Raw genomic sequence first — 23,392 nt, 5'->3', positions numbered from 1 at the left:
CAACGAGCATCCCATGTGCTGAAACTAAGACCTGGCGCAGCCAAAAACAATAAAAATAAATAAATAAAATAAATATTTTTTAAAAATGCCAGATGGTAGTTTCCTTTCATTTTCATCACAATTTATTTCTTATGATAATGACCTACAAGCTCTTCATAACACCATCTAGATTTGTGCAACAGAATTGCCTTTTAGTGAACTATCATTTTATAGTCATTGAGCCCATGAATTCTGGAGGCAGATTGCCTACGTATGGATTCCAGCTCTATCACTTACTGGCTGTATGAACTTGGGCAATGTCTAAACTCACTGCCTCAGTTTCTTTATCTGTAAAATGAGGATAATAATAGTACTTACCTTGTAAGCTTGTTGAGAAGTAAAAAAAGTTGTTTTTGATGTCCTTCAGACTGTGCCTGACACTTAGTACTATATAAGCATTGGATAAATTAGTAAATAAAAATAATGATGAACTCTTTAATTGTAAAATTCCTTTGGACATAAAGTACACACTCAGTCAACTCCTTCCTATTGTAGGTAGAGTTTCTCATTTTCTTGGATTGCAGAGACTAAATGATGAGTGTTTAAATTCTGATTGTTTATGACACTGATAACCAACATTTTATTAAATACCTCTTACATATGCTATCTCATGTGATCTTCATTTATTGTTAGGAGAGTTAGGGCTCAGGTTAAGTGACTTGCCTGAGGTCACATAGTAGCAGAACTGGGACTCAAGCCTATGTCTTCTGATTGCAAGCTCCAGGTTTTTACATTACATGTCAACCTGCTTGAGGCTTACATTGGACCATATGTTTCTAATCTTCATAAACATACCAAATTCATAATAAGCTATCATCTATAAACTGGAAAATCACAAAACCTTTCTTATTGGTCTCCTGTTGCTAATTCAGCCAACTTGATTAATTAACTTAAGCTTTTACCAGGGCTTTTCAAAGTTGGACAAAGATGTGAAAATTCTCTTTCCCATTTAGTGCATTGATTCCTAGCCATAGATTTTGGACCTCTTCGTGGCTGTCATTAATGGGAGGGGGCGGGGGGTGAAGGGGAAACTGAGACGAAGCGAGAGAGTAGCACAGACATATATATACTACCAACTGTAAAATAGTCAGTGGGAAGTTGTTGTATAACAAAGGGAGTCCAACTCGAGGATGGAAGATGCCTTAGAGGACTGGGGCAGGGAGGGTGGGGGGGACTCGAGGCGGGGGGAGTCAAGGAAGGGAGGGAATACGGGGATATGTGTATAAAAACAGATGATTAAACCTGGTGTACCCCCCCAAAAAAATAAAATTAAATTAAAAAAAAAAAGACAAAAAAAAAAAAACCTAGTATTTATTATTTCATTCCCTTGTAATTCTCTTAGAAGTAATTGGTTATTATTAATGCAGATGTTGGTATTCCGCTGCCAGGGTTTGTTTTTGTTTTGTTTTGTTTTACTCTGTTTTTGCTTCCCAAACTTGCTCATTATCACATTCTCCCATAGAGCTCTTTAAAAATATATATTCCCTAACCTGCAAACTGGGGAGAGTCCTGAGAATCTGAACAGTTCCTCAGTGAATCTCAAGAACCACTGTATAGAAGATTATCTTCCCCATAATACCTATTTTCTGGTTTATTAGAATTAGCTAAAGAACAGATATATGAAAACATACATTATTTTGTTTACTTTGTGGAATTTATGAATGTGTTTATGAGTTTGTGGCACTAGGGAAGCCAGGCAAATCCTTAGCAAAATTGTGATGTTAGATTCCCTTGTCCCTTTAAATAGCGTCTCTCTTTGTTGGTGACTGATTTTTCCCCTGCTTTCAGGTCCACACACTAAATAACGAGTGTATTGGTTGGATAAAAATTGTTCTCTAAAGGCTGTCAATCGAGATAATAGACCAACCTAAAATGTTAGACTAGAGCTCCTTTAAAATCAGCACGCAGTGGTTGATTATCCATCTCGATAGGAAAAGAACTTAGATGTTCAAAATACTTAGAAAACATATGTTAAAGTATAGGTTAATAAAGGAGCTTATCTAGTAGCCTATGATTTTTCTGATTTGTCCACTGGGGCTGTTTTACCTAAAACTGCTTGGCTTCCTTCCCCTTCCCCACCCCAAGATTCAGGGCATGCTCAGGCCCTGCACTGGTAATTCCCAGTGTTTCAAGCCAGGTAATGGAATCACACTGTAAAGATTTGACTCTCACATTTTCTTATTCTTTTCTGCCTAATTTCTCTCCTAGTACTCATTGCATTCTTGGTATTATCTTTCATATTGATGTAAAGGATCAGACTAAACAGAGCTAGTACCTTTTCTGGGAGGGTCAGCTTAACTAGTTCACACTTTCCCATGGTATAGGAAGCGGGGGACCTAAGTTATTTTGATCTTAAAATCCTGCTGAGTTAGAGTAAGCAAATTCCTGTTTATGATTTTAAAAGCATTATTGCTTCAAGTGTTCAGTAATTTGAATGAGCTGTCTAAATAATCCAGAACCTGTGTTAAAGATGGCAGGTGAGAGGGGAGACAGGTGTTAGGAAACCCAGGCGTGTGTGGTGTGCAGGGGTGGCTGTGACTATCTTCTAGTAAGCATCAAAGGAATGGGAATGTTCTTACTGTCGAGATTACTGGCGGTAGCTGTTGCAGAAATCCAATTTAAGGAAGACAAGATATCCTTGTGATTAACTTTCTACTGAATTGCTTTAAGTGAAAATGATAGCTTTGGCCTGATAGTAAATACTTAGAAGGATGCATCATGGGTAGAGTCAGTGAGGTGCACTGGAAGCTTGAATGTATAAATAGTAGCAGTCGACATAAATCCCCAGGCAGAGGATTTTATAATAGGTGGTGGTGTTGATCCTCCAACACTTAGGAGAGATGCATTACAAAGGAAAATTATTTTGTATTTCTTGAGGTTATGAAAATCTATGACTAATCTCCCCATGTTTCTAAAGGCACACTATAACTTAAAGTAATGAGATAAAGTAATGGTCAATATTTGAAGCCATTTCAATGAATTTATGAAGCCCAATAAGCAGTCTAGGTACTTATGATTCCAGTTTTCCAGATTTTTAATATATGCTCAACATTACGTCTGAAAGATAAATTTTCTAAATTGTAAATACTTTTATTTGCAGCTAACTTTGATATTGACATAATCAAAATTTGAATTGATAATTTTGGGTAGTAAATGCTGTATTGTACCTATGGGATTTTAGTGAGGCTCTACTGTCCCCCCAAATAGGTCATATTAAGCATTTGATTGAATTTAGTTTTAAAATTAGGTACTGTTTTTTACATAACATTCAAAGTACTTGAAATTAGACACACTTTTTTTTTTCAAGAAAAAGTGCTGCTAAATAGGATAATCAATGACTCATGAAATACTTTACAGATCTGCATTCTTAGAACGAATGAAGTTTAATATCATCTTAGAAGTAATATCACCATATTATAATGCCACATAGTCGTCATGCTTATTCATTTTTCTATTACCTTTCTAAGGATAATCACATAATTCAGGATTGCAGCAGCCTTTTATTTTCATCCCCAATTTCCTGTCTGGGCTTTACCTATGCCACCCTAAACAAAAAATGTCTGTAATAACCAAAATATTTACTGAGCTCCTATTATTTCCACCAATTCTAGGCTCTGAAGTGATCAAAACAGACAAAATTTAAATGCTGTCATAGGACTTAAATTAGTGGGATAGACACATAGTTAACAAATAAATTTTTTAAAAAAGATATGGTATGTTAGTTGTTGACAAATGCCATGGGGAAGAATTAGGAGAGAGCAAAAGGCAGGTAGAGTGAAGGAGCAGGGTGCCCAGGAGTGGTGAGGAAAGACTCCACCTGCAGAGTCCCTGCACTGGGAAATCCTCCCCACAGACAGCCAGATGCCAGTGGTTGGTTGATAATGATTCTTGTTTTGATTGTATTTTTACCTTTCATTTATTCCAAAAAATGGTCAGGCCCCTCATGGTTTCATGTCTCAGGAGCGTTTTCTGTTGGAATCAAAAGCAGAGCTTACCTGTCTTCTTGACCCGAGTTCCTTGAGCGTGGGCAGTAATGGGAATAGAGCAGGCAGGAGCAGCCAGGCAGGGAAGAGATTCGCTCAGACATAGGAGAGGACAGAGGTCTGCTGGTGTCCAGGGGAGGGGAGCACCTTGGAGAAGAAGAGCGCGAGGTGCAGACCGGGAGGTTGAAGCCCTGCCAGCAAGGTTCCCAGCCTCAGAAAGGATCCTTTGGTCCAGGCATGGCAGAGAAGCTATTAGATTGCCTGACTTCAAGGGACTTGAACAAAGATGTTATTCATGGAAGCCTTATATGTTGAGGAGTAATGATCTGTCCTCTCTCTTCAGGCACCATATATTCCCTTCCAATTTACAGGAACCTAGAGGAAGTAAGGGGTGGCCCCAAACTGAGCGAGATCAAATTTCTTATCCTTGTTGGATGACGGCTGTCACATTCAATTTTATTTAGCAAAAATAAGGTAATGTGACATTGCTCACACATTCGAGTTTGAAAGTGAAACTAATCCTGCTGCAGTTCCAGGTGATTATGTCTTGATTAATTTTTTATGTGGAGAAACAGTCTCAAAATAGAAAGCAACAGAAGTTGTGAATTTCTGCCAGAATGCAGATTTCTCTTCACTGGCCTTACTGGGTGGACAAACACATAGGTATTCTTTCCTTAGAATGTGCCACTTCATGTTAGTATATGGTGATAGCACACAGCTTGTTCAAGTGAGTCAGAAATTACTGAGAAGGGACATTTCAGCTTCCTCCTCAGACCCTGGGAAATGTGAAAATGGTACTGAGTCTCTCAGTCAGCCAGTGATGCTTGACTGGAACAAGATCACATAGGACAGTAGTTTTCAAATTTCAATTTTGGATGTAGCTAGGAATTTTCTCAGACATAGGGTACTATCTTTCCCTGCCAAACCATCTGTTTAGTCTCAGACCTCATCCTTACTCCAAATATTTACATGCTTTTTCATCTATCAAGAACACATCTATCAATAATTATTTATACTCATAAATTCACACAAATTTTTAGACTGTCTGTCTTCCTTCTCTTTCTGTGATGATTACTTATTTTCACTCCCTCCACCCTAAATTTAATAAAACTGATTGAGAAAACTCAAGTTGCCAAAGCAATATAAATGTAATGAAAGATATGATATTCCCTCTTGGGATCAAAGATTTTACTGGAATTTGAAGATGCCCAGCCCTTCCTATAGTCTCATCTGAAGTCATTGATCTCAATTCTTCATAAGATTTTAGCTCCTTGGAAATTTGTTACAGAGCCGCCTTGAAGATTTCCTTCATAAACTAGTATATTTAAAAGCTTGTCTGTGTTTTATTTTGTTATTATTGTTTACCTGGAACACCCATGGAACTCAAATGGAAAAACCATTATAAATAAAACTATTATAAGCAACAGAAGAACTGTTATAAGCAATAGGGAAATTCAGTTGTGTGGCAGTTGTAAAATTACTATCAAGTGGTAACCAATATGAAAATATGAAAGGATAAATAGCACTTATAATAGCAACAAAGCATATATAATGTACTGGAGTAAGCTTAAGGAGAATGTACAAGATCTATATGAATAAAACTTTAAAATGCTACCAAGAGACAGAAAATAAAACCTAAGGAAATGTAAAAATATATTCCTCTTCTTGGTTTGGAAGATTTAATATGGAAGGATATCCATTCCCCCTAAATTAATTTTAATGCAATCTCAATTTTTATTTATTTGTATTTTTGAAAATTTTTTTACTTTATATTGGAGTATGGTTGATTAACAATGTTGTGTTAGTTTCAGGTGTATAGCAGAGTTATTCAATTATAGGTATACATGTATCTTTTTTTTTTCCAAATTCTTTTCCTATTTAGGTTATTACAGAGTATTGAGCAGACTTCCCTGTGCTGTACAGTAGGTCCTTGTTGATTATCTATTTTAAATATAGCAGTGTGTACATGTCAGTCCCAAACTCGCAATCTGTCCCTCCCCCTCTTCCCCTTCAGTAACTGGTAACTGTAAGTTTGTTCTCTCAAAGTCTGTGAGTCTGTTTCTGTTTTATAAGTAAGTTCTTTTGTATCACATTTTTAGACTGTGCATATAAGCAATATCATATGATATATTTGTCTTTCTCTGTCTGACTTACTTCACTTAGTATGATAATCTCTAGGTCCATCCATGTTGCTACAAATGGTATTATTTCATTCTTTTTAATGGCTGAGTAATATTCCACTGTATATATGTACCACATCTTTGTTATCCATTAAAAAGGACTTTAAAAAACCCTGCAGTTGACCCCATGAACAACTTGGAGGTTAGGGAAGCCAACCCCCTTTGCAGCTGAAAATCCACCTATAACTTTGCAGTAATTTCACAGTGGCCATCAAAATTCACCCGTCCAACAGTGGATCATGTAGTACAGCAGTACCTATTTAGTGAAAAACTCCATATATAAATGGAACTGCAAAGTTCAAACCTGTGTTGTTCAAGGGTCAAATTCTAAAATTTGTAGGAAAATGAAACATAGAAGGAGTTAGGTCTATAAAATATAAAATTATAATAATACTCTAATGGTTAAAGCAGTTTGATATTAACAGTTATTTGATAGATTAATAGAACAATATGTAGTCCAAAAGTACTTGAAAAGAATTAATGGTAAGGTTGTATTCAAATAGTTAAAGAAAAGTTGTATTGTTTAATAAATTATGTATGTACAAATGGCTAGCTACTTGGGAAAAAATGAAGCAGAAGCTATACCTCACACCTCACAGCCAAATTAATTCTAGAAAGATGAAAAACGTAAATGAACAAGAAAGAAAATATAAACATACTACAAGATAAACTATAAGCAGGAGAAGATATTTGAAATACATATAGCAAAAGGCCATTTTTTGATATAAAAAATCTCTTACAAATCAATGACAACCAATATAAATATTAACACAGGATTTGAACAGTCATCCCATAGAAAAGAAAGAATAAATGGCTTTTTAAATATGAAAAATTGGTGAATAAGTTCTTAGGGAGTCTAATGTACAGCATAGTGACTATGAAGAGGAAAGTTAGAAACTTACACTCAGCTAAAAATAACTCCATGCTTGTTTTGCTTTTATGAAATATGCTTGCTGCGCTGAGAAAAACAGAAAAACAGGACGACCTAACAATCCAATGTAACTTTAAGATGTTTTGCTAAAAAATGGAATGTTCTGCATCTGCTCTTGTAAGTTTCTGTTTGGAAACTTCCATGCTCTGTAAACATGTGCACTATAAAAGTAAAGCTCACCCTGAGTTCAGGGCCCAGAACTTTGGAGCATTAGCTCGTCTGGAGCTGCCGGCTTAATAAACCTGAGTTCTCCAACCCTCCAAATGTGGTGCTTGGTTTCTCAACAGACCAATTTCTGCAACAACTATAGTTAACATTACTGTGCTATATACTTGAAAGTTGCTAAGACAGTAGATCTTAAGTGTTCTTACCACACACACAAATAAAGGTTATAATGAGAGCTAATGGATATGTTAATTAAACCTATATAGTAATCATTTCCCAACATGTATGTGTATCACATCATTGTGGGGCTTCCCTGGTAGTGCAGTGGTTAAGAATCCACCTGCCAATGCAGGGGACACGAGTTCCATCCCTGGGCCGGGAAGATCCCGCATGCTATGGAACAACTAAGCCCGTGGGCCACAACTACTGAGCCTGCACTCTAGAACCCATGCTCCACAAAAGAAGCCACTGCAGTGAGAAACCCGTGCACCGCAACAAAGAGTAACCCTCGCTTGCCACAACTAGAGAAAGCCCGCACTCAGCAATGAAGACCCAATGCAGCCAAAAATAAAAATAAATAAATAATAAAATAAATCTTAAAAAAAAAAAAGACAATGTGGTACTTGCATAAGGATATATATATATATATATATATATGTAAAATCATTTTATGTATATTTATATATAAAAGCATTGTGTAGTCCTCCTTAAGTTTACACAGTTATTTGTTGATTATATCTCAATAAAGCTGGAAAAATATGAAAAATTGCTCATAATTACAGAATTTGAGAAATGAAAATGATAATAAAAAGGAAATACCAATCTTTTCCTTAAAAATATCAGCAGAGATCTAAATTTGGTAACAGAAGTGTTCTCCAGAGTGTGAGCAAGAATTTGTTCATGACATTGTAAATTGTGACCACCTCACTGAAGAGTGATTTCACAAAAGCTTCCAAAGTTTAAAATATGTATACATTAAATGTGTCATTCAACATCTTAGGAATTTATGCTTCAGTACATTTTCACATGGATAAAGAGACATGTGGACAAAAAAAATTTATTGCAGCATTGTTTCATATTGCTGATTAGAAAAATATTATATGTCCATCACAAGGGCATTTGTAAACTAAGTAATGGTACATGCATACTACTTATTTGGATATACATACATGTATTTCCTCATTCCTTTGGTTTTCTCATCTAATTTCTTAGCTTTAAGTATGGGATGTGTGTGTGTATATGTTCCCTACATTTTATCTCCTAAATTCCCTTACCAGACTGCTTCCTTGGTATCTTCACTTGGGTGTCATAATGTGTACTCAACATGTCTGTGCTCTTGATCTCCACCTGTCCCACCCACACACACACCTCACTTCCTTGACAGCCTTCCCCATCTTAGAGCCACCCACAACCACCTTCCCTGCTTTGATGCCTCTTGAATAAACTTGTATTCTCCCATCTTAGAGCATCTTTTCTCCACCTGCAGTGCTCTTTCCTTGGACAACTACAGGGCTAACTCCTTGACCTCCTTTAGGTCTTTGCTCAGATGTCACTTTTTCAATGAGTTACCCTGACCACTTTATTGCCTCACCTTTTCTTTATTATGTGGTATTTATAACTTCTTAAGCTGTAGCCTTAACTTATCTGTTTTGCTTATTGTGGATTGTTTCACTGGTTGGAATGTAAGCTTTATCTGTTCTCTTCGCTGATCGATTCCACGGGTCTAGAATATGTTGAATAAATCCATAAATGAAGCAATCTGCAAAACAAATAGAAAACCTCAAAGTATATAACAATTCATAGCAGTCAGTAAAAATAGATATTTAAATAATGTAAATGCCTGTAGTTGTATACAATGCCTCTGGAAGACTGCAAAAGAAACTGGTAATATTGGTTGTCTTTGGGAGAAACAGTACTGGGGTAGATAGGGAGGTACATTCTAAACTCTTAGAATCACTTCTTCAATTAAAGAACAAACTAGTCTGAAAAAATACAATGCATAGCAGAGCCTTATTCTGGAATTCAAGATTCTTTATAAAGAAAGAGTCTTTAATTTTTTGAGTTCTTCAGAAGATGTTTAATTGTATTATTACCACTAGGTGGCACATACTTACTGATTTTCAGACACGTTTAAAAAATGCTTTTTAGTTCCCCAAACTTGCCAGTTTAGTTTAGCAACATATTGCATTGGTTTTCCTCAAGAAATTTCTTTAACTTCAGTTGTTTAGTGCTATAACAGCTTATAGGTGATTTTTCACTGTCTATAAATTCTCCACTTAGCGTCATTATAACATTTGAGTTGCAGAAATGTCTTAAATCTGTAAATGGCTAGCTTAGATATTCTTAAATTAGTTTAAATTTTCTAATGCTTATTGAATTGTATCCCCCTATATTTTATTTTTCCTGGGAAATAACTTAATAAGTGAAATTTAAATATTATGTATACAAAAATAGACTTCTGTTTGATATATTTTTTTACTGCTTTTATGCCAGATAAATTAGTGTCCAGGACCACGTGCGGTATAACAACTATATTCTTTTTGATGGTGAAGTTTTCAAAAAGAAAATGGTGGCTTGCATTTTATAAATTGTAACATTTATACACATTATAAAAACCTTTTTGGGGCAAGTTCTAAAGTAACATTAGCAAAATTACTAAGCCAGATAAGTTTTATAGTCATTTTTAACCTAGAGATTCTTTGATTCTGTTTTTCTTTCCAAATTATATATATTTAAAAAACCCTGGTGGTGCAGTGGTTAGGAATCTGCCTGCCAATGGATCGAACACTGGTTCAATCCCTGATCCAGGAAGATCATATGCCGTGGAGCAACTAAGCCTGTGAGCCACAACTACTAAGTCTGCACTCTAGAGCCCGAGAGCCTCAACTACTGAGTCAACACGCCACAACTACTGAAGCCCGCATGCCTAGAGCCGGCACTGCTGGCTCACGGGCAGGGGGCAGGAACTGCGGGCATAGCCTCTCTCTCTCTCTCTTTCGGCACCTGCAATGGGCAGTGGAGGGACCCCTGTGGGCCACCTAAGGCACTCAGGGATAACAAGAACCCTCACGCCCTCGGGTGGGGCTAGCATAAAGCCCTGGCAAGCAGCCGAGAGCAGGCTTGGAACGCCAGCAGCAGGGAGGCTGCTGAGAAAAGAAAAAAAACCCGGAGAGAGGCCCAACTCTGAGACTTTCTGTTTACACCTGAGCCACCGGCGTCCCTCTGCAACAGGCACCTTCAAGCCTGACTGAAATGAGAGTGCGCCACTGCTCACTCCCTTCCAGGGGACGGAGCCACTATTGTACCCTCTCTCTCCCCACACACCAACACTTACAGATGAACAATAAAGGAAGCTCTGCTGGTCACAGAATAATACAAAAAACCCAAGGCGAGTAGAAGGACACTTACAGCCGAGACTCTAAGGAAACAGAAATATTAGTATCAATTCTATTGAACTGGTCCATTCTGGGATCAGTTCTGGGTTTTTTTTTTTTTCTTTATTAATTACAATCTTAGTCCTAAGAGATCTACAAGTTTTATAACATTTTTTATTCTATTTTCTCTTCCATTTTTATTTTTTGCCTTTTTATATACTATTTCCAGCAAAGTTTTTGGACTACATATCTCTCCTACCTTCCTTTCATCTCTATCTTTTATACATTTCTATTCCCTTCTTTTTATTTGCATATTTCCAGTCACACTATGCTCTTCTGTTCCCCTGTCTTCCACCCATTTTTAGTTTATTTTATCTTAACATACTTATAAGCAACACTGTCCATCTGCTCAGACACCTTGCTCTATTCTCCAGATGACACACCATCTTGGTATTTAATATTAGGTTTTTGTCTTTATCTTAGTTCTTAGTACAATTGTCTAATTTCATTCTGAGAATCTTCATTCTGTCTGGTGGTATTCTAGCTCTTTTTTATATTTGATCCTAGCTTTCAATACATCCCTGGATTAGTGTTTGCATGTGTAAGGTGTTATTTCTTTGTTTTTGCTTTTGTTTCTGTTTTGTTCTGTTTTGGTTTTCAATTTCTGTTGGCTTTCTCTTTGAATGTCTGATAGCATACTGGGGTTCTTCTGTCAGGTCTTTCTAGTGCCTTATGTCCTATTGGATTCAGTAATTGTGTGTCTTATACATGTATGTGTTTCCTAGACTTAGTATATGTTTCACCCAACACTCAGACATTAGTCTGGGGCTTGGACAGTCTTCTATAAACCCCTCTATCACCAGGACAAATAATCTGAGAAGTTTGGACTACCATAAGGAAACAGAGAAACACCATGCAAGCAAAGGAGCAGGAAAAAAACCCATAAGACCAAATAAATGAAGAGGAAATAGGAAAAATGCCTGAAAAAGAATTCAGAGTAATGATAATAAAAATGATACAAAATCTTGATAACAAAATAGAGAAACTACAAGAAAGTTCATAAGAACTCAGAAGAACTAAAGAACAGACAAAGAGCAATGGATAACAAAATAACTGAAATTAAAAATACTCTAGATGGTATAACCAGCAGAATGACTGAGGCAGAAGAACAAATAAGTGAGTTGGAAGAGAGAATGGGGGAAATAACTGCCACAGAGCAGGAAAAAGAAAAAAGAATAAAAAGAATAGAAGACAGTCTCAGAGACCTCAGAGATAACATTAAGCATACCAACATTTGAATCATAGGCATCCCAGAAGAAGAAGAAAAACAGAAAGGGTCTGAGAAAATATTTGAAGAGGTTATAGTGGAAAACTTCCCCAACATGGGAAAGGAAATAATTCACCAAGTCCAAGAAGCACAGAGAGTCCCATACAGAATAAACCCAAGGAGAAATACACCAAGGCACATATTAATCAAACTAACGACAATTAAACACAAAGAAAAAATATTAAAAGCAGCAAGAGAAAAGCAACAAATAACATATAAGGGAAAACCCATAAGGATAACAACTGACCTTTCTGAAGAAACTCTGCAGGCCAGAAGGGAATGGCAGGATATATTGAAAGTCCTGAAAGAGAAAAACCTACAGCCAAGAATACTCTACCCAGCAAGAATCTCATTCAGATTTGAGGGAGAAATCAAAAGCTTTCCAGATAAGCAAAATTTAAGAGAATTCAGGGCTTCCTAGGTGGCACAGTGGTTAAGAATCCACCTGCCAATGCAGAGGTCATGGGTTCGATCCCAGCTCCAGGAAGATCCCACATGCCGTGGAGCAACTAAACCCGTTGTGCCAAAAAAAAAAAAAAAAAATTAAGAGAATTCAGCACCACCAAACCAGCCTTACAACAAGTGCTAAAGGGACTTCTCTAAGTAGGAAAGACAAGAAAAGGAAAGACCTACAAATACAAACCCAAAACAATTAAGAAAATGGTAATCAGAACACACATGTCAATAATCACCTTAAATGTAAATGGATTAAATGCGCCAACCAAAAGATACAGATTGGTGAGTGGATACAAAAACAAGACCCTTCTATATGCTGCCTACAGGAAACCCACTTCAGACCAAGGGACACATATAGACTGAAAGTAAGGGGATGGAAAAAGATATTCCATGCAAATGGAAGTCAAAGGAAGCTGGAGCAGCAATACTCATATCAGACAAATCAGGCTTTTAAGTAAAGACTATTACAAGTGACAAGGAAGGCCACTACATAATGATCAAGGGATCCATCCAAGAAGATCATATCACAATGGTAAATATCTGGGCCCCCAACATAGGAGCACCTCAATACATAAGGCAAATGCTAACAGCCATAAAAGAGGAAATTGACAGTAATAAAATAATAGTGGGAAATGGGCAGATCAATGGGCAGATCATCCAAACAGAAAATAAATAAAGACACACAAGCTTTAACTGTCACATTAGACCATCTTGACTTAATTGATATTGGTAGGACATTCCACCTAAAAATGACAGAATACACTTTCTTCTCAAGTGCACACGGAACATTTTCCAGGATAGATCACATCTTGGGTCACAAATCAAACCTCAGCAAATTCAAGAAAATTGAAATCACATCAAGCATCTTCTCAGACCACAACGCAATGAGACTAGATATCAAATACAGGAAAAAAACTGCAAAAAATACAAACACATAGAGGCTAAACAATTCATTATTAAACAACCAAGAAATCATTAAAGAAATCAAAGAGGAAATCAAAAAATATCTAGAAACAAATTACAATGAGAACACAACAACCCAAAACCTATGGGACACAGCAAAAGCAGTTCTAAGAGGGAAGTTTATAGCAATACAGTCCTACCTCAAGAAACAAGAAGAATATTGAATAAACAACCTAACCTTACACCTAAAACAACTATAAAAAGAAGAACAAAGAATCCCCGAAGTGAGCAGAGGGAAAGAAATCATAAAGATCAGAGCAGAAATAAATGAAAAAGAAAGGAAGGAAGCAATAGCAAAAATTAATAAAACTAAAAGCTGGTTCTTTGAGAAGATAAACAAAATTGATAAACCATTAGCCAGACTCATCAAGAAAAAAAGGGAGAAGATGCAAATCAACAGAATTAGAAATGAAAAAGGAGAAGTAACAATGGACACCTCAGAAATACAAAAGATCATGAGAGACTACTATAAGCAACTGTATGCCAATAAATTGGATAACCTGGAAGAAATGGATAAATTCTTAGAAACATACAATCTTCCAAGACTGAACCAGGAAGAAATAGAAACCATGAACAGAACAATCACAAATACAGAAATTGAGGCAGTGATTAAAAATCTCCCAACAAATAAAAGCCCAGGGCCAGATGAATTCACAGGCGAATTCTCTCAAACATTTCGAGAAGAGTTAACACCTATCCTTCTCAAACTCTTCCAAAATATATCAGAAGTAGGAACACTCCCAAACTCATTCTTTGAGGCCACCATCATTCTGATACCAAAACCAGGCAAAGATGTCACAAAAAAAGAAAACTACAGACCAATATCACTGATGAATATACATGCAAAAATCCTCCACAAAATACTAGCTAACAGAATCCAACAGTACATTAAAAAGATCATACACCATGATCAAGTGGGGTTTATCCCTGGAATGCAAGGATTCTTCAATATACACAAATCAATCAATGTGATACATCATATCAACAAATTGAAGGATAAAAACCATATGATAATCTGAATAAATGCATAAAAAGCTTTTGATAAAATTCAACATCCATTTATGATAAAAGCTCTCCAGAAAATGGGCATAGAAGGATATTACCTCAACATAATAAAAGCCATATATGACAAACCAAAAACCAACATCGTTCTAAATGGGGAAAAACTGAAAGCATTCCCTCTAGGAACAGGAAAAAGACAAGGGTGTCCACTGTCACCATTATTATTCCACATAGTTTTGGAAGTGTTAGCCACAGCAATCAGAGAAGAAAATGAAATCAAAGGAATCCAAATTGGAAAAGAAGAAGTAAAATTGTCACTCTTTGCAGATGACATGATATTATACATAGGAAACCCTAAAGACTCTACCATAAAACTGCTAACACTAATTGTTGAATTTAGAAAAGTAGCAGGATACAAAATTAATGCACAGAAATCTCTTGCATTCCTATACACTGACAATGAAAAAGCAGAAAGAGAAATTAAGGAAACACTCCCATTTACCATTGCAACAAAAAGAATAAAATACCTAGGAATAAATCTGCCTAAGGAGGCGAAAGACCTTACACAGAAAACTATAAGACACTGATGAAAGAAATCAAAGACGACACAAACAGATGGAGAGACATACCATGTTCCTGGATTGGAAGAATCAACATAGTACTACCCAAAGCAATTTACAGATTCAATGCAATCCCCATCAAATTACCAATGGCATTTTTCGCAGAACTAGAGCAAGAAATCTTACGATTTGTATGGAAACGCAAATGACCCCAAATAGCCAAAGCAATCTTGAGATGGAAAAATGGAGTTGGTGGAATCAGGCTTCCTGACTTCAAACTATACTACAAGGCCATAGTGATCAAGACAGTATGGTACTAGCACAAAAATAGAAAGGAAGATCAATGGAACAGAAGAGAGAACTCAGAGGTAACCCCAAACACATATGGGCACCTTATCTTTGACAAAGGAGGCAAGAATATACAATGGAAAAAAGATAGCCTCTTCAATAAGTGGTGCTGGGAAAATTGGACAGCTACATGTAAAAGAATGAAATTGGAACACTTCCTAACACCATTCACAAAATAAACTCAAAATGGATTAATGACCTAAATGTAAGGCCAGACACTATAAAACTCCTAGAGGAAAACATAGGCAGAACACTCTATGACATCCATCAAAGCAAGATCCTTTTGGACCCACCTCCTAGAAGAATGGAAATAAAATCAAGAATAAACAAATGGGACCTCATGAAACTTAAAAGCTTTTGCACAGCGAAAGAAACCATAAACAAGATAAGAAGGCAACCCTCAGAATGGGAAAGAATACTTGCCAACGAAACAATGGACAAAGGATTAACCTCCAAAATATACCAGCAGCTCATGCAGCTTAATACCCAAAAAGTAAATAACCGAATCCACAAATGGGCAGAAGAGCCAAATAGACATTTCTCCAAAGAAGATATACAGATGGGCAACAAACACATGAAAAGATGCTCAACATCACTAATCATCAGAGAAATGCAAGTCAAAGCCACAATGAGGTATCACCTCACACCAGTCAGAACGGCCATCATCAAAAAATCTGGAAACAACAAATGTTGGAGAGGGTGTGGAGAAAAGGGAATTCTCCTGCAGTGTTGGTGGGAATGTAAATTGGTACAGCCACTATGGAAGACAGTTTGGAGGTTCCTTAAAAGACTACAAATAGAACTACCATATGATCCAGTAATCCCACTCCTGGGCATATACCCAGAGAAAACCATAATCCCAAAGGAAACACATACCGTAATGTTCGTTACAGCACTATTTACAATAGCCAGGACATGGAAGCAACCTAAATGCCCATCAACAAATGAATGGATAAAGAAGATGTGGCACATACATACAATGGAACATCACTCACCTATAAAAAGGAATGAGATGGAGCTATATGTAATGAGGTGGATAGACCTAGAGTCTGTCATACAGAGTGAAGTAAGTCAGAAAGAGAAAGACAAATATTGTATCCTAACTCATATATACGGAATCTAAAAATGGTACTGATGAACTCAGTGACAAGACAAGAGTAAGGACGCAGATGCAGAGAACGGACGGGAGAACTCGAGGTTTGGGGGGTGGCGGGGGGTGAAGGGGAAGCTGAGACGAAGTGAGAGAGTAGCATAGACATATATATACTACCAACTGTAAAATAGATAGCCAGTGGGAAGTTGCTGTATAACAAAGGGAGTTCAACTCGAGGATGGATGATGCCTTAGAGGACTGGGATGGAGGTGGGGGGAGTCAAGAGAGGGAGGGAATCCGAGGATGTGTGTATAAATACAAATGCGTGACCTTGGTGTACTTCAAAAACTGGTACAAGAGTGTAAAGCAATTATATTTCAATAAAAAATAAAAAAAATAAGATGGATAACCAACAAGTATCTACTGTATAGCACAGGGAACTCTGCTCAGTATTCTGTAACAACCTAATTGGGAAAAGAATTTGAAAGAGAATAGGTGTATGTATATGTATAACTGAATCACTTTGTTGTACACCTGAAACTAACATAACATCGTTACTCAACTGTACTCCAAGTAAATAAAAAGTTAATAAAATATAATAAAAGAGAACTAAAAAAAACCCTAAACATTTAGAAAAAGTACTGTATTCAAGTAGAATAGCATTTATTGAGTGCTTACTATGCCAGAAAACTGTCATTTATTAGGTGTGAATGGAATTAATTTTATTTACTACAATAAGAAACTAGGCTTTTCACTTTTTATCACTTCATTATCATTACTATGTTACTTAAAAAGGAATCAACATTATTCTGATAAAATGTATTAGTATTCACTACTTTGTTATGTTGATGGTCTTAACTTTTTGTAACTTTCTAAGTTTGAGATCAATTATATTAAAATATCTTCGTGAATTAAGAATCTGATCCTTTTGGCTATTAATGTGCAAAATTTCCACAACTTTGCTATATTCTGAAACACTAATAAAGTAATAATCAGCTACCAAAGTCTAAGTGATATATTGTACAATGCTTAGATTTAGTTACAGTTCAGCCACTAAACCAGGTGGATGTTAAAACTACATACTTAAAAATGAATCTTATTATTTTTCTGTCTTTCTATAGCCAGGAAAATGTAAGAAGAAAAAGAAGTGGTATAAAAGTGCACTACAAGAAGCATACCTCCTCTATGGATCCTCTCATGAGCAAAGACTGGAAAGGTGCTGCCTATCAAAACTGGGTACATGTGTTTTTTATTGTTATCACCTCAAAATAAGGATTTTTTCAGGTGCATGCTTTCCAAAATGTGTTTGCACATTTAAAAATCTCTCTCTCCTTTTCATAGGAAAATAGTACATCTTAGTCCAATGAAAAATCATTCTTATATGGGTTAATAGTATGCATTTTTGCCCTCTGAAACTATTTTCCGTGACTAAACATGCTATTTAAATGTGTTTTAATTAACACTCCGTTGTCTTTGTTCTTAGTCTTCCTACATAGGTCCTGTTGTGTATTTCAAAGCCTGTATTTCAAAATTAGAAGCCATGGGTTTAAAATATATTCCTGGAGTGAAACTTTTAGTTGGATATGCTATATTATTTCAGAACAAAGTATTTTTCAAAATGGTTTACTTTTAAAGAAATTCAAGGCAGAGAAAAAATAATCTTCAACTTTTTTAATTAGGTGAAAAATATATTTTAAGTTATTTTCAAAGAAAGTTCTCTTGAATCATAAACATTACAGTTTATGGATAGCTTTTTTAATGAATTTATCATAAGATATATAGCAGGCAGAAGACATTTTTAACTCTAGAAAGAATATGATAGTTACATGGAAATGACTTTTCAATAAACAAACATTTAAAATTTTTTCTGCTTAGTGAAGTCATATCCACTTTAAGTTCTAAAGCAGATTGTTCTATGGAAGGATCTGGTCTTTGGCGCTAACTGAATTTTCAAGTAAGAGTGACATTTTTTTCTCCTGTGGAAAAGTTTAATATATATATATTTAAAACATATATAAAAACATTTTATTTGAGAAAAAGTTTAAATATTAACCTAGCCACCTAAGTTTAGATTTTAAAGCATATAAGTAGGTTTGAAAAGAGTGGAAAAAGAATGACAAACAAAGTACTCTGGTCAAAAGACATTTATTACCACAAATGTGATTTTATTCCTTGTGCTGAAAATATAATGTCTCTATTAACAAGAAAGGTTGAGCTCACTTTGTCACAAATACAATTTTATGCTTTGCATTGGCTATATATTTCTCTTATTTAACCAGAATAAACTTTGAAATATTTATTTTTTTAAAACATGAATATTTTGAAGTAATATAGTCTGTTACTTTTGAAAGTTATATTACAGCCATTTCACACTAGCAGTAACCTGCTCTCTCAATAAGTTATGGAACTACGCCGTTGCCTTGTCATGTGTGCCAGGGTGCTTCTGTCTGGGTCCTTTCGCATTCTTACTTGTCCAGAGACTCTGGAGCAGGGTTATTTCTGATTAGTTTTGCAGCAACAGACCATTTTCTTGCTGAAAGTCTGATGATTTTTGTGTAATTGTGTAATTCAGCCTGATTATAGAGACCATATGCCTAAGGACTCTCATTTTGTGTCTGTAGTAGCCCAAACTGACGGGCACAAGCAGACTTCCAAGAGCTCAGTCTTTGCCATCACCGGCGTCACTCACACCACGCTCACTCTTCACTGTCTCCAAAATAGACAATTTAGTCCTATGCCTGCTAAGCTTCCAGGGCGGATTCTAAGATGTATGCAGCTTCTTACTGTATTCAAAGTAGGTTTGAGAGGTAATTAACCATTATTCATATATTTTACAAAAGGTTAGCTGCTTAGAGGCAAACCATTTATTTCATTCCAGCAACTTTTATTCTTCCAACCTAGAAATAATTACTACTAATTTTTTTGGCCTGAAGTCTTCCTACCCTGCAGAAATTGGCCCACTATTATGTTTGGTGCAACTGTTTCACTGTTGAAATCTGCAGGGTCAGTCAATGATATGTAAATATAGACCAACCCAGTCATAGTATAACACAGTTCCATGTCCTGTACACATGATTTGGTTACCATGTTTTTGTTGTGTTAACTCTTACTCCAAATCAGTGATTCTTCTGTTGGGTATAGACAGTTTTTTCTTATATAGGAAATTCATTATTTTTTTATTTTCAATTGTACTTTTTAAATGAATAGAGTATTACTCACATAGTCTCTTTGTAATTTAGCCTTAGGAATTTGTATTATTTGTAGGATGAATATTTTTTATGTATTCTATGTTTTAGAGTAGATGTCCTTATGCCTACTTTTTTTCTCAGAATTATTTGGTTTTTTTTATACACTTCTTTTTTAGAACTTTTAGGTTCATAACAAAATTAAGCAGAAAGTACAGAGTTCCCATATACCCCGGATCTACACACACACGTTACCCACAGTCAACATACTGCAGCACAGTGGTTCATTTGTTACTCTATGGACTAACATTGACACAGCATTATCACAGGAAGTCCATAGTTTACATTAGGTTCACTCTTGGTATTAGACATTCTATGGGTTTTGACAAATCTATACAGTGACATGTATCTACCACTGAGTATCATATAGAATTGTTTCATTGATCTAAAAATCCTCTGTGTTCCACCTATTCATTCCTCTCCCAGCCTGTTCTTTTTTTTTTTCAAATTAATTTTTATTGCAGTATAGTTGCTCCACAATGTTGTATTAGTGTCTACTGTACAGCAAAATGAATCAGCTATACAAATACATATATCCCCCCTCTTTTTGGATTTCCTTCCCATTTAGGTCACCACAGATCATTAAGTAGAGTTCCCTGTACTAAAAATCATGTTCTCCTTAGTTATCTATTTTATACATAGTATCAATAGTGTACATGTGTCAATCTCAATCTTCCAATTCCTTCTACACCTCCACCTTCCCACTTGGTATCCAAACATTTGTTCTCTATTTCTGCTTTGCAATTAAGATAATCTATACCATTTTTCTAGATTCTACATATATGCATTAACATATGATATTTGTTTTTCTCTTTCTGATTTAATTCATTCTGTATGACAGTCTCTAGGTCCATCCACATCTCTATAAATGACCCAGTTTCATTCCTTTTTATGGCTGTATAATACTCCATTGTACATATATACCACATTTTCTTTATCCATTCCTCTGTTGATGGACATTTAGGTTGCTTCCATATCCCACCTATTGTAAATAGTGCTGCAATGACCATTGGGGTGGTGTGTCTTTTTGAATTATGGTTTTCTCTGGGTATATACCCAGGAGTGGGTTTGCTCGGTCCTATGGTAGTTCTCTTTTTAGTTTTTTAAGGAACCTCCATAGTGTTCTCCATAGTGGTTGTATCAATTTACATTCCCACCAACAGTGCAAGAGCATTCCCTTTTCTCCACACCCTCTCCAGCATTTACTGTTTGTAGAGTTTTTAATGATGGCCATTCTGATCAGCGTGAGGTGATACCTCTTTGTAGTTTTGATTTGCATTTCTCTAGTAATTTGTGCTGTTGAGCATCTTTTCATGTGTTTGTTGGCCATCTGTATGTCTTCTTTGGAGAAATGTCTATTTAGGTCTTCCTCCAATTTTTTGATTTGGTCGTTTTTTTGATACTGAACTGCATTAGCTGCTTGTATATTTTAGAGATTAATTCTTTGTCAGTTGCTTCATTTGCAAATATTTTCTCACATTCTGAGGGTTGTCTTTTCATCTTGTTTATGGTTTCTTTTGCTGTGAAGAAGCTTTTAGGTTTAATTAGGTCCCATTTGTTTATTTTTGTTTTTACTTTCATTACTCTAGGAGATGGGTCAAAAAAGATCTTGCTACAATTTATGTCGAAGAGTGTTCTACCTATGTTTTCCTCCAAGAGTTTTATAGTGTCTGGCCTTTTTTTTTTTTTAATCTTCTAAACTGTATTTAGAACTGACAAAAATCTTCCTAGAGACAAGGCCCTGAACAGAGTCTGTCCCCACCATAACATTTCACATGAACTTTACAGAACAAAATTAGCAATGAGTGATCTTTGGCACTAGATACATTCAGGTCTTTAATCCATTTTGAGTTTATTTTTGTGTATGGTGTTAGGGAGTGTTCTGATTTCATTCTTTTACACGTAGCTGTCCAGTTTTCCCAGCACCACTTACTGAAGAGGCTGTCTTTTCTCAATTGTATATTCGTGCCTCCTTTGTCAAAGATAAGGTGACCATAGGTGCATGAATTTATCTCTGGGCTTTCTATCCTGTTCCATTGGTCTATATTTCTGTTTTTGCACCCATACCATACTGTCTTGATTACTGTAGTTTGTAGTATGGTCTGAAGTCAGGGAGCCTGATTCCTCCAGCTCCATTTTTTTTTCTCAAGATTGCTTTGGCTGTTCGGGATCTTTTGTGTTTCCATACAAGTTGTAAAATTTTCTGTTCTAGTTCTGTGAAAAATGCCATTGGCAATTTGATACGAATTGCATAGAATCTGTAGATTGCTTTGGGTAGTATAGTCATTTTCACAATATCGATAATTTGTGGTCTTTTCTGTTTCCATGCAAATTGTAAAATTTTCTGTTCTAGTTCTGTGAAAAATGACATTGGCAATTTGATAGGGGTTGCATTAAATCTGTAGATTGCTTTGGGTAGTATAGTCATTTTCACAATATTGATTCTTCTAATCCAAGAACATGGTATATCTCTCCACTTGCTTGTGTTGTCTTTGATTTCTTTCATCACTATCTTATATTGCATACGGGTCTTTTTCCTCCTTAGGTAGTTTTATTCCTAGGTGTTTTATTCTTTTTGTTGCAATGGTGAATGGGATTATTTCCTTAATTTCTCTTTCTGATCTTTCGTTGTTAGTGTATAGGAATGCAAGAGATTTCTCTATGCTAATTTTGTATCCCGCAACTTTACCAAATTCATTGATCAGCTGTAGTAGTTTTCTGGTGGCATCTTTAGGATTTTCTATGTATAGTATATAGTATCATGTCATCTGCAAACAGTGACAGTTTTACTTCTTTTCCAGTTTGGATTTGTGTTATTTCTTTTTCTTCTCTGATTGCTGTGGCTAGGACTTCCAAGACTATGTGAATAATAGTGGTGAGAGTGGGCACCCTTGTCTTGTTCCTAATCTTAGAGGAAATGCTTTCAGGTTTTCACCATTGAGAATAATGTTTGCTGTGGGTTTGTCATATATGGCCTTTATTATGTTGAGGTAGGTTCCCTCTGTGCCCACTTTCTGGAGAGTTTTTATCATAAACAGGTATTGAATTTTGTCAAAAGCCTTTTCTGTGTCTATTGAGATGATCATATGGTTTTTTCCCTTCAATTTGTTAACATGGTGTATCACACTGATTGATTTGTGTGTATTGAAGAATCCTGCATTACTGGGATAAATCCCACTTGATAATGGTGTATGACCCTTTTAATGTGTTGTTGGATTAGCTTTGCTAGTATTTTGTTGAGGATTTTTGTGTCTATATTCATCAATGATATTGGCCTGTAATTTTGTTTTTTTGTGTGATATCTTTGTCAGGTTTTGGTATCAGGGCAATGGTGACCTTGTAGAATGAGTTTGGGAATGTTCCACTCTCTGCAATTTTTGGAAGAGTTTGAGAAGGATAGGTGTTAGCTCTTCTGTAAGTGTTTGATGGAAGTCATCTCTGAAGCCACCTGACCCTGGATTTTTGTTTCTTGGAAGAGTTTTAATCACAGTTTCAATTTCATTACTTGTGATTGATCAGTTCATATTTTCTATTTCTTCCTGGTTCAGCCTTGGAAGATTGTACTTTTCTAAGAATTTTCCATTTCTTCCAGGTTATCCATTTTATTGGCATATAGTTGCTTGTAGTAGTCTCTTATGATCCTTTGTTTTTCTGTGGTGTCAGTTGAAACTTCTCCTTTTTTACTTCTAATTTTATTGATTTCAGTCCTCTCCCTTTTTTTCTTGA

At 35.9% G+C, this 23,392-nt stretch overlaps 1 protein-coding gene across 2 annotated transcripts in view; it reads left to right on the top strand.

Annotated features, from left to right (window-relative positions):
* ZCWPW2 (zinc finger CW-type and PWWP domain containing 2) overlaps positions 1-23,392 on the top strand; it is a 150,755-nt gene that overhangs the window by 76,993 nt on the left and 50,370 nt on the right. For both annotated transcript variants that reach the window (XM_057698074.1, XM_057698075.1), the window contains one exon: positions 17,543-17,657. In XM_057698074.1, the coding sequence (XP_057554057.1) occupies positions 17,543-17,657 (115 nt within the window). The remainder of the gene's footprint in view (positions 1-17,542; positions 17,658-23,392) is intronic.

The sequence above is a fragment of the Hippopotamus amphibius genome, chromosome 11 (assembly GCF_030028045.1).
Source record: "Hippopotamus amphibius kiboko isolate mHipAmp2 chromosome 11, mHipAmp2.hap2, whole genome shotgun sequence".
Taxonomy (NCBI): Eukaryota; Metazoa; Chordata; class Mammalia; order Artiodactyla; family Hippopotamidae; genus Hippopotamus; species Hippopotamus amphibius.
This window is presented reverse-complemented; position numbering and strand designations above follow the sequence as displayed.